The sequence below is a fragment of the Ambystoma mexicanum genome, chromosome 2q (assembly GCF_040938575.1).
Source record: "Ambystoma mexicanum isolate Mex_15411 chromosome 2q, UKY_AmexF1_1, whole genome shotgun sequence".
Taxonomy (NCBI): Eukaryota; Metazoa; Chordata; class Amphibia; order Caudata; family Ambystomatidae; genus Ambystoma; species Ambystoma mexicanum.
This window is the reverse complement of record NC_090924.1, coordinates 306,318,589-306,332,887: the sequence shown is the minus strand read 5'-3', so window position 1 is coordinate 306,332,887 and position 14,299 is coordinate 306,318,589. Positions and strand designations below refer to the sequence as shown.

The 14,299-nt window shown below is 43.2% G+C and overlaps 1 protein-coding gene across 4 annotated transcripts in view; it reads right to left on the bottom strand.

Annotated features, from left to right (window-relative positions):
- Positions 1-14,299, bottom strand: part of LOC138569359 (uncharacterized) — a 1,262,132-nt gene that overhangs the window by 1,014,485 nt on the left and 233,348 nt on the right. For all 4 annotated transcript variants that reach the window (XM_069647272.1, XM_069647275.1, XM_069647274.1 and 1 more), the window contains 2 exons: positions 6,048-6,184; positions 179-331 (listed from right to left, as the gene is read on the bottom strand). In XM_069647272.1, the coding sequence (XP_069503373.1) occupies positions 179-331; positions 6,048-6,184 (290 nt within the window). The remainder of the gene's footprint in view (positions 1-178; positions 332-6,047; positions 6,185-14,299) is intronic.

The window sequence follows — 14,299 nt, the reverse complement described above, 5'->3', positions numbered from 1 at the left end:
CACAGTTAATTGAAGGTGGGGTTTGGAAGATGTGTGTGTGTGTGTATGACATCCGTTCAAAGGATCCAGTGTTGGTCTTCCAAAATACGCACCAGACACAAACATGGTTCTACAGAGAGCTTGAGAAGATGGAGGTAGAAAGGGAGAAGAGTATAAAATGAATAACTCTTGGCCTCACTAGGTTGTTGAATTCTGTAGTGTACTCCAGCACTGCCTCTGGGCCAGACACAAACTTCATCACGCTCAACACATCAGACGGTGTCTTCAGCGAACCGTTGGTAGCTGACAACTGCGCCAGCTGCTTCACCGTCAGAAGTTCCAAGACATCCATCTAGAAAGGAAACAGACAGTCACTTCTGCAGGATACATTCATCTGTACAGCCTCATGTTATTATAAAATCCACTGCATAGATAATCCCGAGCTGCTCCCTGGATGAGAGAAAAGATGCCACCAGCTCACAGTCACTGACCAAACCTAATACTCACTAAGGTCAAAATGACAAGTTTCATGTTTATCAGGGCTAGTTGCCCATGTTTTTGCGAGAACTACATAGTATCAACCAGACAGACATCACGCTTCAGGTGATCTAAAGATACAGTGCCTTCTCAGGATCTATAGCAGCGGGCAGCGGTAACCATGCACCTGTCGCAGAGCAGCTGTTGTGTGTAAATGAATAGTGATGCAGGCCTACCATACATTTGCTGTGACGGTCTCACTAGCTCCCTTCAAACACACTCTCCTGGCTGATCTACTGGAGCAGCATACCCGGTGTGGATTTGGCACACCCTCCTTAAACAAACACGAGACCTACTACCACTGTAAGTGTCTCTCTCTCTCTCTGTTGTGTGTAAATGAATAGTGATGCAGGGCTACCATACATTTGCTCTCAGTGGGGCGGAAAACCCCATATAAATGCCGCAGACGTTATGCACAATGTAAATACTGCATGGCACATACCATCAGGTTGATGCATCAAGGCGATCTGTGCTGCTGTGTATCCACAGGGTTTGGATTGCTCCTTCAAACAAGAGTCAAGGGTGATATCCCAAAATGAAATCCAGTGCAGCCGTGCAAATGCTATTTAATGCTTACATCCTCTGCACCAATTTTGTGATAAAAATCATATTTTGCAGTCCACTTTACTAATGCCACAAGATGCTCAATGACCAGTCATTGTGATATGCAGTGTTGGGATTCTGTGTGAAATGACCCAATGCAAAAGTCCAACAACCAAAATGCTGATTTTTTTTTGTTGCAAATATATCTGTGGGGTGAGACCCCCCGCCTTACCCCTATACATTTCTATTAACTTTACCCCCCCCACATATATATCTGCGGAAAAATGGGGGTCAGACTTTTCGGGGCCAGACTTTTTACATTCAGTAATCTCGTACAATACCAGTGGTGGCCCCTCCCGTCTTGTTGCTCAATAAATGTATTGGTTAAAAAGAAAATCATTTGGAAGTAAAGTTTCTGACCCACAGAGAGCACATCGCTTCTGGAACGTGGCAACCAATGCATGTTCTGTAATCCTAGTTACATGCAACATCTTCTACAACCCTTGAGTCAACGTGTGGGCCAGGGACCCTCAAAGATTGAGCGAAGACAGATAATGTCTCACTATACCTCATCTCTTAGAAAGGAGATTCCAAGTTCCCAATCATCAGCTTCTACAGCCAACTGTGATGTTTTTTCTAATATGACCATAAAAAAGTATTTTTGTAGGACAGTCACAGCGTTTAACAACCTCAGATTGGAACAGAGCTAGATATTTCGGAACATCTATGAAATGGTTCTATGGACACACAAAGAATCTTCTTTGATGGCCAATTAGAGCCAGAATACAGTTTGTATTGAGTTGATTCCACAAGTTCCTTTATGATAAGATGCTGCACTCCCCTATTTCAGAGATGCTGAAGAGTGCCAGATGCACCAAACCGGAGGAGGAAAGCTCTATAAGCTAGAATGTAATCACTCAGGAAGACACAGTCATGGGTTCCACATAGTCTCAGGATACAGGAAGTAGCAGGTCCAAACAAAAATCCAATGGCTAGACATTCAAAACACCAAAACCAATCTGTCATTCCAAAGCGAGTCCAGGGACAATGTGCAAGTTCACATACAAGTGGGAGACAGTGGGAAACAAAGCAGAAGTGTAGAAACAAAGGCAGTCCAGGGTTCAAATATGAGGTCACAGCAGGATAATCCAAACCAGAACAAGCAATAGACATGGCTGGCGGTGAAGAAACACCTGGTGAAGAGCAGCGCTTCGTGGATCTGGAGGACCCTTAAACGTACCCGTCATTGCCCCACACCATTAGTGCGGAACGTGCAAAATGTGATTGTGTGTGCCCCATGGAACTCTGGGGCTTTTAATTCCACTGACGTCTGTCCACCAGATGATATTGTAGGTGCCAGCCCCTGTGTAGTGCACAGACCTGGATCAAGCACCTCAACCAGACAACTACTTTCTATAATCCATGTTCATATTCTTTCTTTTCCAGATACAAGTGACACAAGCCTGTGAAAAATAGGCATATATCTTTGTCTGGGGTGTGCCTCTCTCACGTATACATAGATGTTTCTATCTTGAGGACAAGCCACATGTCTGCCCCTTTCACTCATCAAAGGGGATCAAGGAATCCAGTGACGAGGGAACCTCTGTCTTTTATCATGGTTCCATGAACAGAAGATGCACAAAACCAGACCTACTCCCCAAAAATATTGTCTCTCAGGGACAATGGTCCCATGCCAGCCTAATGTGAATGATGCACTGAACAAGGGCCAGATTTTCTGTGACCTAAACAAGCTTTTGTAGTATCAGGGGGGGTCCTCATAATAGCACGGCTTGGCTGTAAACCCGATCCTGCATAGAAATACTGCAGCCTAGATCTACACCTCTCCCTCGAATGTAGCTGTATAAATCCCTTCTTACGTCAGTCATACTTACATTCAATCAAACTAATGAGAAGCCAGGAGACTGCAGAGAACCTCTAAATCCACCTAGATATGGCTCCTGGGCCACAACACCAAATCATGATTGTGTCAAACAGTCTTAACGCCAGAGGGAAGAGGATGGGGCCATGTTATGACTTGGTTTTGTATGGCTGCGTCTGCTCTTGCGGCCATCCATGAATGCGGGTTGAGATTTGGTGCATTATGCATGAATGACAGCTCAGAAGAATGTTGGGTGCAAGGTTGAATTCGTGTTCTGACAGTTTCATTGATAATGAATGACAATAGTCGGTGGGTGCTTTCAGTGTAACTCAAGCAACCTGGGCTTTTCTACATGAGTCTCGTGGCTGGTCTGTGACCCTCTGAAGCATCACACTTCTTTGCATTGTGATTGCAAAATGCCTCAAACTCAGAGGTGATGAAACTGAAATCCTCCTACTTGGCCTGCCTCAACTACTCAAAGAAACCTCACGATGCGCACTCCCCTTATTTGTAAAAATAATCAATATGAAAACCAAGTTACACATCCTAGGCTTCTTCTGGGACGCTGCCATCTTCAAGAATTCACAGGTCGACGCCATGGTGAAAACAGCATTCTTTCAAATGAAACTCCTCAAGGCAAACCAACCCTACATAAAAACAGAGAACCACACAAGGCTGTTAGGAGGTTTTCCTACTTTAAAAAACACTGTGCAAGACCTTAGGGGACAATGGCATGCAATCCATGCCAAAGTCAGAAAGAACCTCACAGAAGACATAAGAATTGATCCAACCATGTGTCTTCCAAGGCAAATGTTTAAGACCTGTCAGTTCAGACAATACAAAGGAAGTGTTGAGGAGCAGGTAGATGATATATTGCCAGTTTCTGCCTCTTCACCGCCGTCATATTGGAATAGTCGAACAAAAGCAAATAATGGGTTCTCCTGTTTTGTTCCTATACCTCTTTGAGTGTATGATAGATGTTATGCACTCAGACAGAATGTACCCTCACACTGAAAGTGTGGAAGGATGTCACATGGAATAATGTTATATGGAAGGATGTCGCCTGCTAAAATGTCAAAATGCATCAATTAATACTATGGATGGACGCTAAAGTGAAATCTGACGAGGATAACGTGATGTTATAAAGAAGATATATGAACCTATACTGAAACGATATGAAAATATTCAGAAGTAATGATGTAACTGAAGCACTAAGAGTAACATGTACCTCAACCTAAAGTAATCATGGATCTAAAGAAGATGAAGTAACTTACTGACCAATAACTGTAAATATGCAGTAACGCAAGGAAGAGAGAAAACGTATAGAAGCTTGCTATAGAGGAATATACAACATGGCAAGGACGGCCATAGTAGGAAAATGGACTCTGGCTCATGTTGAGCTTAACCAAGCTACCTCAGAGACAAGCCAAGGCTGTCGGATCAGGAGACGCAGAAAAACAGCTTTCTGTGCAGAGCTGATGATGAGTCCAGGTTGGCCCTGAATTAAAGATGCTATTTTTAAAGGATAAGCACAGAGCACAAATGGAGTACATGGATAAGCTCTGAATGTGGCACATTCTTCATAGATGAAGGAAGAAGAAAACATCTGTGAGAGCCAAACTGATGGTCATTTAAAAGCATACACAGTTCATATGAGATAGAGTGAGAAAGTCTCCGGAGGTCAAAAGGAGCAACAGCCACCCGCATAATTAAATCAAATAGCAGTAAATAAAAGGCTGAAATGGACACATACATGGCCTCTTTATACGTGACTCAGAAGTCAAAAACAAAGGCTATTCATGAGATAAGCTAAGATAGTGGTGTGCTCACACTCCCTTGAATGTTCCAGGACAGTGAGCAGGCAACAAGGTCAAACTGCAAACAGAAAACCTTGGCTGATAACCTACTGATGAGAGATGATGGACTAATTGGGAAAATGGGGAGTAGTCTGATGGGATTCGAGCACCTAGGTTTCATTCATTTACATGCTGCTAAAAAGAGCCAAAAGTGCAAGGTTGGCATATTATGTCAACCAATCAGTGGGGTTGAAGGACAACCTAACGTGCACTATAGCATAGACCAATCCACTGTTGTTTTGTCCGCAATAATCAGTATTATACGTATTTAGAGTTAGATCAAGGTGTGCCCTACAGACAAGGGGTAGCCAATGATGCACTAATCCTTATATGTTCTATAGGTAGATATGTTCTCTTAAACCAATCTCTTCCCTCGATAGATTATGTATTTTGCCACGCAGAATGATGTCATAGAAGTCGCATAATGGGGAATAAGACCTTCATGTAATCAAGGTTGTATGAGAGTGTGCGTGCATCAGTCTGATGCCTGTGAGATCACCCTACATTATAAATTGATAGTAAAGTAGAACTTTGCCATATTCTTTGAGTCTGCCCGATTATTTGGTCTGAGATCACTATTGTAATTGCATCTAGCACAAAAGACGCTTCAAGGTGCTAGAATACAGAAGCAGCAAGAAACTGTTACGTTTTGCAGTGAGGGCTTTACGCATAAACACACAAGCTCAAATACACATAACCCTTACATGCACACAATAAGAAACTGTTACGTTTTGCAGTGAGGGCTTTACGCATAAACACACAAGCTCAAATACACATAACCCTTACATGCACACAATACAGCAATGCAAACCTTCTCCGTCATACCGTCCCAAACACCAGGTCATGGTCTAAATGTGCCACAACCAGAAAAAAGAATAGGACGTATCCCAAGCCAAGTAAATGGTGGCTCACCCTGACCCCCGTTGAACACCAGGAAACACTGCACTCATATGTAGCAGAACTGGCACAATCACTCAGTGACTCATGCTAATCTTTCGAAATGGGGAGGATTGCATAGGTGTCTTTTAATTTGTTTTTGACTCACATTTGAAGAAAGTTTTGAATTTATGATCTAAGGTTCTGGTCATGCTGTACCGCTCTCTATGACATATAAGTACAGACTCTAAACCACATTGCCTTCTTTACTGATCATTATGGAAAAGGAAACCATACCCTTTTTGTTCTCATGGTATCGAAGGTGAGGCTGATGTAGAAGAGAGACATACATATAGCATGATGGTTTTGTGACTTACCCCAGAGAACGTAGGGTTTAGCAGTTGGAGGTCAGCATACTTAGCACTGGCTCTGAAGCTTCTGAAGTTGGTGAGCAGCCAGTCTCTGTTCGCATTGGAGACATTCACAGGAACACACACTGATCCTGCGGGTGAAGCTGTAACAAAAGCATCCATTTTACAGTTATTCTGATTGCGTCTTTTCAGTGTTAGCAGTTATCAATCATCGACCAACGATTATCGAGCAGTGGCCGGTTGGCTATCTTTGCCCTCATTCCAAATTGTGGCAATCTACACACCTCTGTTTTTTAAGTCCTCACAGTGTGCATGAAAATAAGTACATACTCTTTTAAAAATATATCCATTAAAAAAGAAATGTGTCAGACAACCAGTATGCCACGATCAGCATCCAAAAAGCATGTTATGTAGTCATGGGCTGAGCACACACTCTAGTCTGGGGATATTCCATGCAGATGTCAGTCCCTGATTTGGAAATAGCATCTCTTCCTGCTTCTTCAGCAAATCAGGCTGCTGGGAACATGGGCCTTAACACTACTCCTTCCTTTTGTGCCAAATTCTCATGCGTCAGCCATTCGAATTAGCACCCATGCACCCATGATGGTCAATGTTGAGTATTAAGGCATGTATACAAGTAATGACAATACAAAGTATCTGCCGCCTTGTCTGCTTCTTCACCAGGTGCCCATTCCTTGGTAGTAGATTTCAGTGTTTATCATGACTCTCTAATGAACACTAAAAATCGACTACACACATTCATATCGAAAATCCCTCCAGCCTTAAATGCTTTTTATTTTTAGGAATTTTTATTTTGAATCTGAATTTAGATACACATCTATCACCCATTGGTGCTGTGGATAACAAGAACCCAAAGGGCGGGTTGGTAACACATCAATTCAGTTCTTGCCAGATCTCGTTAAAGGGCTGTAGCATCTGTCCTAGAGTACCACGTTCCAGAGCAGGAAAGGGCGACCAGCCTGTGCCTGGAATGTGGTGATGAGCCGGTGCCAGAATGAAGGAAGCAAGTGCGGACAACAGTTGAACAGAGAAGCGAAGCGGAGGGAGCTGTTGCCAGTGGGACTCAATCCACAATACTTATTGTTATCCCCTCTATTCATTAAGCCTCCCAGTCTCCGAGTTAATAAAGTCCTGATGTTTTACTTACCCTCCGTGTCCTGTCCACTTTGAATGTTAAAAGTGGCGACGAGGATGGGCTGTGAGCCCCACTGTGAACGAACTGCGTACCAGTACCTTCTGCAACACCGATTGATGTCAGAGGTGAGAGCCACCCTTCTCCACGGCGCTGCATAGAAATGCGACGGCACTGCATTGAGATTTCAGACGTACACACCCCCTGATCTCTGCACATCCGGTGGCCAGGTGGATGTATTAAGACACTTTTCTTTCAATCTCCAATATACCCGCGACACCATATTAAAGTCAGGCAGAAATGGTCTCTTCCATGAATGCTCCCGAATTCACCACGTTACAGTGAACATGAAGAAGACGATTGCATAAACTACAATCACAAGCTCAACATTATTTGAGAACGTGGCAAGCATAGTTAATTCAGCGTTTCATCAGTGGTTAAAGCACACTTGACATTATACATAATAATGTGGATGCAAGCAACCAAATGACCTACAAACCACAATTAAACTGGTAAAGTGCTTCAAGTGAGAAACAATTGGAAGTCTACATTTCACAGTGCACAACGTTAATTACAAGTGTACAGAGCCCAACTCAAGTATATCATTCTAAGCTTTTCAACCAAGTGCATCAGCAGACTTTAACCCTTTCTACACCATCAATTACCATGGAATTTAGGAGTGTGCCGCCCCCCTGCATTCTTTTTGCTCCGAAGTGGGGGAGCCCACCATCCCACGGAAAAGGTGGATAAAATCATTTGAACATTACGCTAATGTAGTTTGTGGGTACAACTGCAGTGTAGAAAAGAGAAAATCCCTGTTACTACCTTGTCTAAGCCCCGTGGGACAAGAAAAGTTTGAGGACCTGCCGAAACTTCCTGTGGATGAGTGCAACAATTTAAATGAATATGACAAAACAGGAAAAGAAATTGCCAGACATTACGAAAAAACAAAAGAAGCTCAGTACCATCCTAGAACATCACAAATTTGGGAAAAGGTCTCAAGAGGAGGGTGAGAGTGTAGAACAATACATTACCTGTCTAGGAAAGTTGGCAAGAACGTGCAACTTTAATGAGCAGTTGGATGAATGCCTCAGAAATCAGTTTATGCTTGAATGCAATAATGCCAAAGTGAGAGATAAACTATGGTCGAAAGACGACCCATCATTGGACATGGTCCTGCGAGTCGCAAAAGAGGTGGAACACACAGATATATGCGTCAAAATGTTAGAAAGCAGGGTGAGAACAATAAATATCAATACTGAAGATGTCAAGATGAATGTCATACATGTAAATACACTCAGTGCTAATGAAACCGTATCACCAATTAAAGATACTTTTGGGAAAAAGAAGAACTATGAAAAAGGCTGTAGGCCAGGGCGAAGAAATGACAGAAGGGGCAGGATGTCATTTAGAGGACAGAGAGCGAATAGTCCCAGGAGAAATAGCCCAAGCAGATGTTTCAGATGCGACAGACTAGGTAATTGGGCAGATGATCATGAATGTCCTGCCCTGAAAATCATTTTTCATTTATGCAAGGGAAAAGGACACTTATCGAAGTGTTGTAAAGTAAAAAAGATGTCCACTAACTGGATTGGAGATGAACACAGCGATGAAGAATGAGAAGAGTGTGTTTCATTGGTCTTTGATGATGATGAAATAGAAATTGATAGCCCCAAGGCTTCCATATCCATAGATGACACAAAGGTGAATATGATGATAGACTCTGATGCAAAGTACACATTATTGCCATAGAGCAATTTGGATCAATCCAAAGATTAATTTCTTAATGAAACAGACAGTAACCCCAAGGAATATGGAGGTGTGGCGATTGATTTGATAGGATGGTTTTGGGGTATACCGAAATTTAACGAGAGAATAGCCAGGCTAAAAATGTATGTGACACATAAAGGGAAGACCCCGGAATTTATGGTGAGACTAGACCCCAATGCCATAGATTCAGTATTTGCTGTAGAGAATTACAGTACACATGAGGATGCTATGCAAGTTATCAAGAAAGGAGTCTTCCCTGATGAAATAGGATGTCTGCGTGGGTTCATCGAGAAGATTCAAATGAAGAAAGAACATCAACCAGTAGTACAAAAGTTATGCAATATCTCTTTGTCTATGAGGGAGGAAGTGAAGGTTGAATTAAAGAAATTGGAGGAACAAGGCATCATCGAAAGTATAGATGTTAACAAATGGGTTTCGCCCCTTGTGGTCCTAAGAAAGAAGACGGGAAAGTTTAGGATATGCGTTGATATGTGAGGACTCAATAAATGTGTGGTCCCGAAGAGGCATCCACTACCGAACATTCAAGAAATTGTATCCACAATCAGTCCAGCTAAGTTTTTCTCCACAATAGATGTAACTTCGGCTTATCAACAAGTCAAATTACATTGAGAATCGAGAGCTCACACTGCGTTCATTACTCCAGAGGGTTATTTCAATACAAGAGGATGTCATTTGGACTCGTTTCTGCAGCCTCAGTTTTCCAAAAGATCATGCACAGACTGTTTGATGGAGAAGATGGCATTGTATGTTTTCAAGATGGTATACTTATACATGATGATGATTTAAAACGTCACAATGAAAGGTTAGAACGTGTGTTCAGAAAACTCAATGCAGCAGGGATGACTTTGAGTAGAGAAAAGTGTAAAATCAAAAGAACAGAAATACAATACTTGGGACACATCATTTTAGCAGAAGGATTATGTCCCAGAAAACAATTAGCTGATGCTATAGTGAAAATGCCCAGGCACAGAGAAAGATGAAGTCTGCACCTTTATAGGCATGGCCGGATACTATTCGAAATGTATTCAGAATTTTGCTGAACACACTGGGTTCCTGCGTGAACTCATCAAGGGGAGATGTACATTTGTATGGACCAAAGAGTGTGAAGATGAATTCATGTCCATTTGGTCGGCTTTGGCGAAGGCTTCTGCGTTGAGGAATTTCAGGGGTGATCGCAAGACAATTATTACTATGGACCCCAGCAACATGGGTTTGGCACCATTATCACGCAGGAAGACAATGATAAAGAGTTCCTTATAGCATTTGCATCCAGGCTGTTGAAGAATGCAGAGAAATCATGCGCCACCATTGAAAAAGAGGTGCTAGCCATTAAGTGGGCAGCCGATACATTTAGGAACTTTATTTGGGGCACAGAATTTGAATGCTGCTCTGATCACACGTCTTTGGTAGAGATATTTAGATGAAAAGGCTTGGACAAGGTGTCGGGTCGCATCAGGAGATGGGTGACCCAAATGCAGGAATTCAGCTATGTAGTCAAGTATGTACCTGGAATTAACAACAATACTGCAGATTGTGTATCCAGACAAATTTAGTAGAAGCTGACGAAGAAGAGAACAATGAATATGTGGTCTTCAACATAAATTCTGCGCCTGTTCCACGAGACGAATGGGAGGAAGCGATGAGACAAGACAGTGCTATCAACAAACTTCGGGATGTACTACAAGATGACAGTCTCTGCAGGAGAAATTATTTTCAAGAACTAGATCTGTTACCTTATTGGAACATTGTTGATGATTTCAGCATTCATGACGGATTGTTGATGCGTGGAGACAAAATTATTCCACCTTTACATGTACGACCGAGGATAATAGATTTAGGCCATGAGGGTCATCGAGGAATTGTCAAAACAAAGAAAAGAATAAGAAATGACTATTGGTGGCCTGGATGTGATCTCCAAATTGAAAGAACAGTTTGTAATTGTATCCTTTGTTGTAGGAGTGATAGAGTATGTGTGGGTTCAAAGTGTCCTAATATCATAACAGATGTCCCTGAGAAACCCTGGGACAAACTGGGTGTGGATTTTTTGGGCCCATTGTGGAGCGATGGTGAACAATCTTTTTGTCTGGTTGTGATTGATTTGTTGACCAAGTGGGCTGAAGTATTAAACCATGTAATACCGCCAGGTCAGACATTGAATTTTTAGGATGGAATCAGTGAACGTGAGTCTGTCCTGAGGGTTCCTATTGTGTAAATCACAATCTGTTCCTGCTTCTTCATGACTTCAAGAGTTGACATATTAGCTTCGTATAGTCTCATTCTTATATCCCTTGGTCATCAGTGCCCCCGGCTGTACACAAGGGACATTTATTTGCAAAGTGAGTAGAAGGAAACAATCTCTGAAGTGTCAGCGAGCCCTGGCCCCATAAATGCGTAAATAACAAGACAAACAAAACTGCGGGTCAGTGCTCATATAATCCCCGAACACAAAACACATTGCTATGCTATCAACCTAGCTACACAGTTGCTGATATGAATCCTGCAGTACTTTGCACCTAGTTTTAGCTTCTGGCTTTTTCCCCCACTTTAGGGCTGTTAGTTTCCCAATAAAGACTGTGGGCCTCATTACGACCCTGGCGCTCCCGTAATGAAGGGGGCTGGTTCCGGCCTGGCCCCCTTCAAACCAGAAGTCTTTTCTGGGTCACGCGAGGGGAAGAGGAAGGTAATAACGGGCCATTCATAATGTGCCCGTTATTGTCTCCCTCCCCATTCCCATTGAGCCCTATGGGGGCTCAAATGGGAATGGGGAATGGTTCCTTCAAGGAGGAATTACCGGGTCCTCCAATGTTGGAATGACCCGGTTATTTCTCATTGAAGGAACCCGGTAATGGAACCCGGTTTGGAGGCAGCCAAGGTGCTATTAGCACCTCGTAATGAGGGCCTGTGTGTCTCATGTGTTTACGTTATGATTTCATATATGTTAGGATGAACTGCACACAATATGCAAACCCATGAAGGTATATCTGCAGCAGTGAATATATGTGTAAACACCCTCCAAGTAGAAGTACATGGGCATAGATAGGATTATATTAGGTCAGATTTCTATTTGTGGGGTTCCCTTTGCTTACTATGGGCCTCATTACAAGGTTGGTGCTAGTCATGGCGCTATTAGGGCCATGACTAGCACCAATAACGGGACAGTGTCCACCCTCGTTCAATGGGGACTTACCGGTCCAGTCCGACCTTGGCGGGACCGGTAAATCCCCATTGTAAAAGCCATTCCCCACTCCCATTTGAGCCCCCATAGGGCTCAATGGGAAGGGGGAAGGCATCAATAACGGTACCGCAAATTGCGGTACCGTTATTGACCCCGGTATCCCTTAACGGGTCCTGCCCATAACACCTGGTAAAACCAGGCGTTAAGGGAGGGACCCGCTAAGGGACCTCAGAATAGGGCGCAAAGGGATTACCGGCACCGGTGTCATCCCCTCAACTGTGTGCTGGCTTTCTTTGTTTCAAGACTCTAAGATTCTGTTAGAGGGACGTCTACTCAAATCACCCTGCCATTGCAATACTTTTTAGTATGCTGCCCTTAGTAGCCCATGTGGCTCACAGCACCCCATGTTGTCTTTCAGGGACTTCTCTCACCTAGAAGTGTGTTGGGAAATAGGCTGTTTGCAGCAATACGTTTTGGTTTGAATGTAGCAGGGTTGTGGATTGGTGGGCATGGTTACCAGTGGCACTGTTTGCATTTCGATCAATAGGGTCACCCGGGGCTGTTCGACAGGTTCATTTTTAGCAAAATAACTTCAAAGACTCCTGGGCATCCTTACTCTGCTGTGGTGGAGCCAGTCATTTTATGCACGCCTCCCTTCCTCTTCCTCTTCATGCCGGAAGAATCTCGCTGCAAGCTCTTCTTCTGCTTCTCTCAGGCATTGCGGGTTTGAAACTTCTGCTCTGCTAATGCTCTCCTAGAAACTTTCTTAAACTCATCGCTTTTGCCAGACTACGGCAGGAGCCTTTCTGCTGCTGTTCTGATGCTGTGTGTCTCGCTGCTGCTCCGCCTAATCTATGCTCCCTTGTCGGACGTTTTGGGATTTTCGTCTGCAGCTGATTTCTGTCGTGGGAAGTTCCTGCTGCCATGACTGGCCCTTTGTCCCCGCATGAGCCACCCCAGGCGAGATTGCTTGGTCTCTTCTCTCCTAACATCACTGCTGTAATGCCTTCCTCTTTTTGTGTCATCTGAAGTGTGTCCATCTTCAAGTCCTGGCTCACTTTTCAACAGGGACTCTGCATTGAATCCCTGTCCCTGGGTCCCTTGACCGCGTTTGGATTCCCAGTTCTGTCCAGCAGGATCTCCTGGCTCTCGGTGCAGAGTGTCACCTGTGCCCCTCTAAGCGCAACCATTTCTCTTCTGTGGGCTTGTGTCCCACTCTGCAGACCTTATCCATTGGGCCCCTGGTGGCGGAACTTGGGTCCTGAGCTCCTATGGTGGGGTCCCTCAGACTCCTCATGGCTGCCACCATCTGTGCACCTAAAGGCTGAAGGTTGCATACCTTTTCAATCTAACTGTGAAAGAAAAACCTTTTGAGTTTGTCCCATAAAATCCTCTGGACAAACTTTCTGGGACTTCTAAAAATCTCTAAAATTAACAATAATGTTAATTTAACTGTAAGCTAGCGTTGTACATTTGTACCCCTTGGAGTAGTGGAGTGTATAGTGCCCTTTTGGGATTTTTAAAGTGTTCCTGTTATTTCTATACATTGCAGTGTGACAAATCACGGCAGTTCACTCCCAATATTGCTTACACAATTGATTGTATTGTAAGTGATTGCTGATGCCTAATTCTACTTTTATGACATATGGGGCCCTTTGTAGACCCTTTGTTACATGGAACGTCTTTTTAATACCTTTCTGTGATTCATAAAGCACTACCAGTTACTCCCAGGGAACCTTACAAAGTGGAAAATACTATATCCAAGTGTACTTGCATTTTTCCACTGGTTTTAGGAGTGATTTCTTTTTTGGCTAAACACTGTACTTTTTTTTGATATTACATATACTTGTTTTTATTGGTAAAGTACTCATTTTAACTGTGTTTAGCTAATGCATTAATTATATTAAAGGGTATTCACATGTTCAATATACTGCATATTGTATTGTGTAGTTCATTGTGTAGTTGTACGGGACCAATTGTAACTTGATGTAGGCCCTCTCCCCTCCTAATAGTGAAGCCAGATTCAGTGAGTTATTGGCAATGATAGCGACTGCCAGGATTAGATTTGTTTAGATTCCGCAATTTTACAGAATTTGTTGGTGCTGAGAGTTCAACTCAGTCGTGTCATCTGCAATTCGT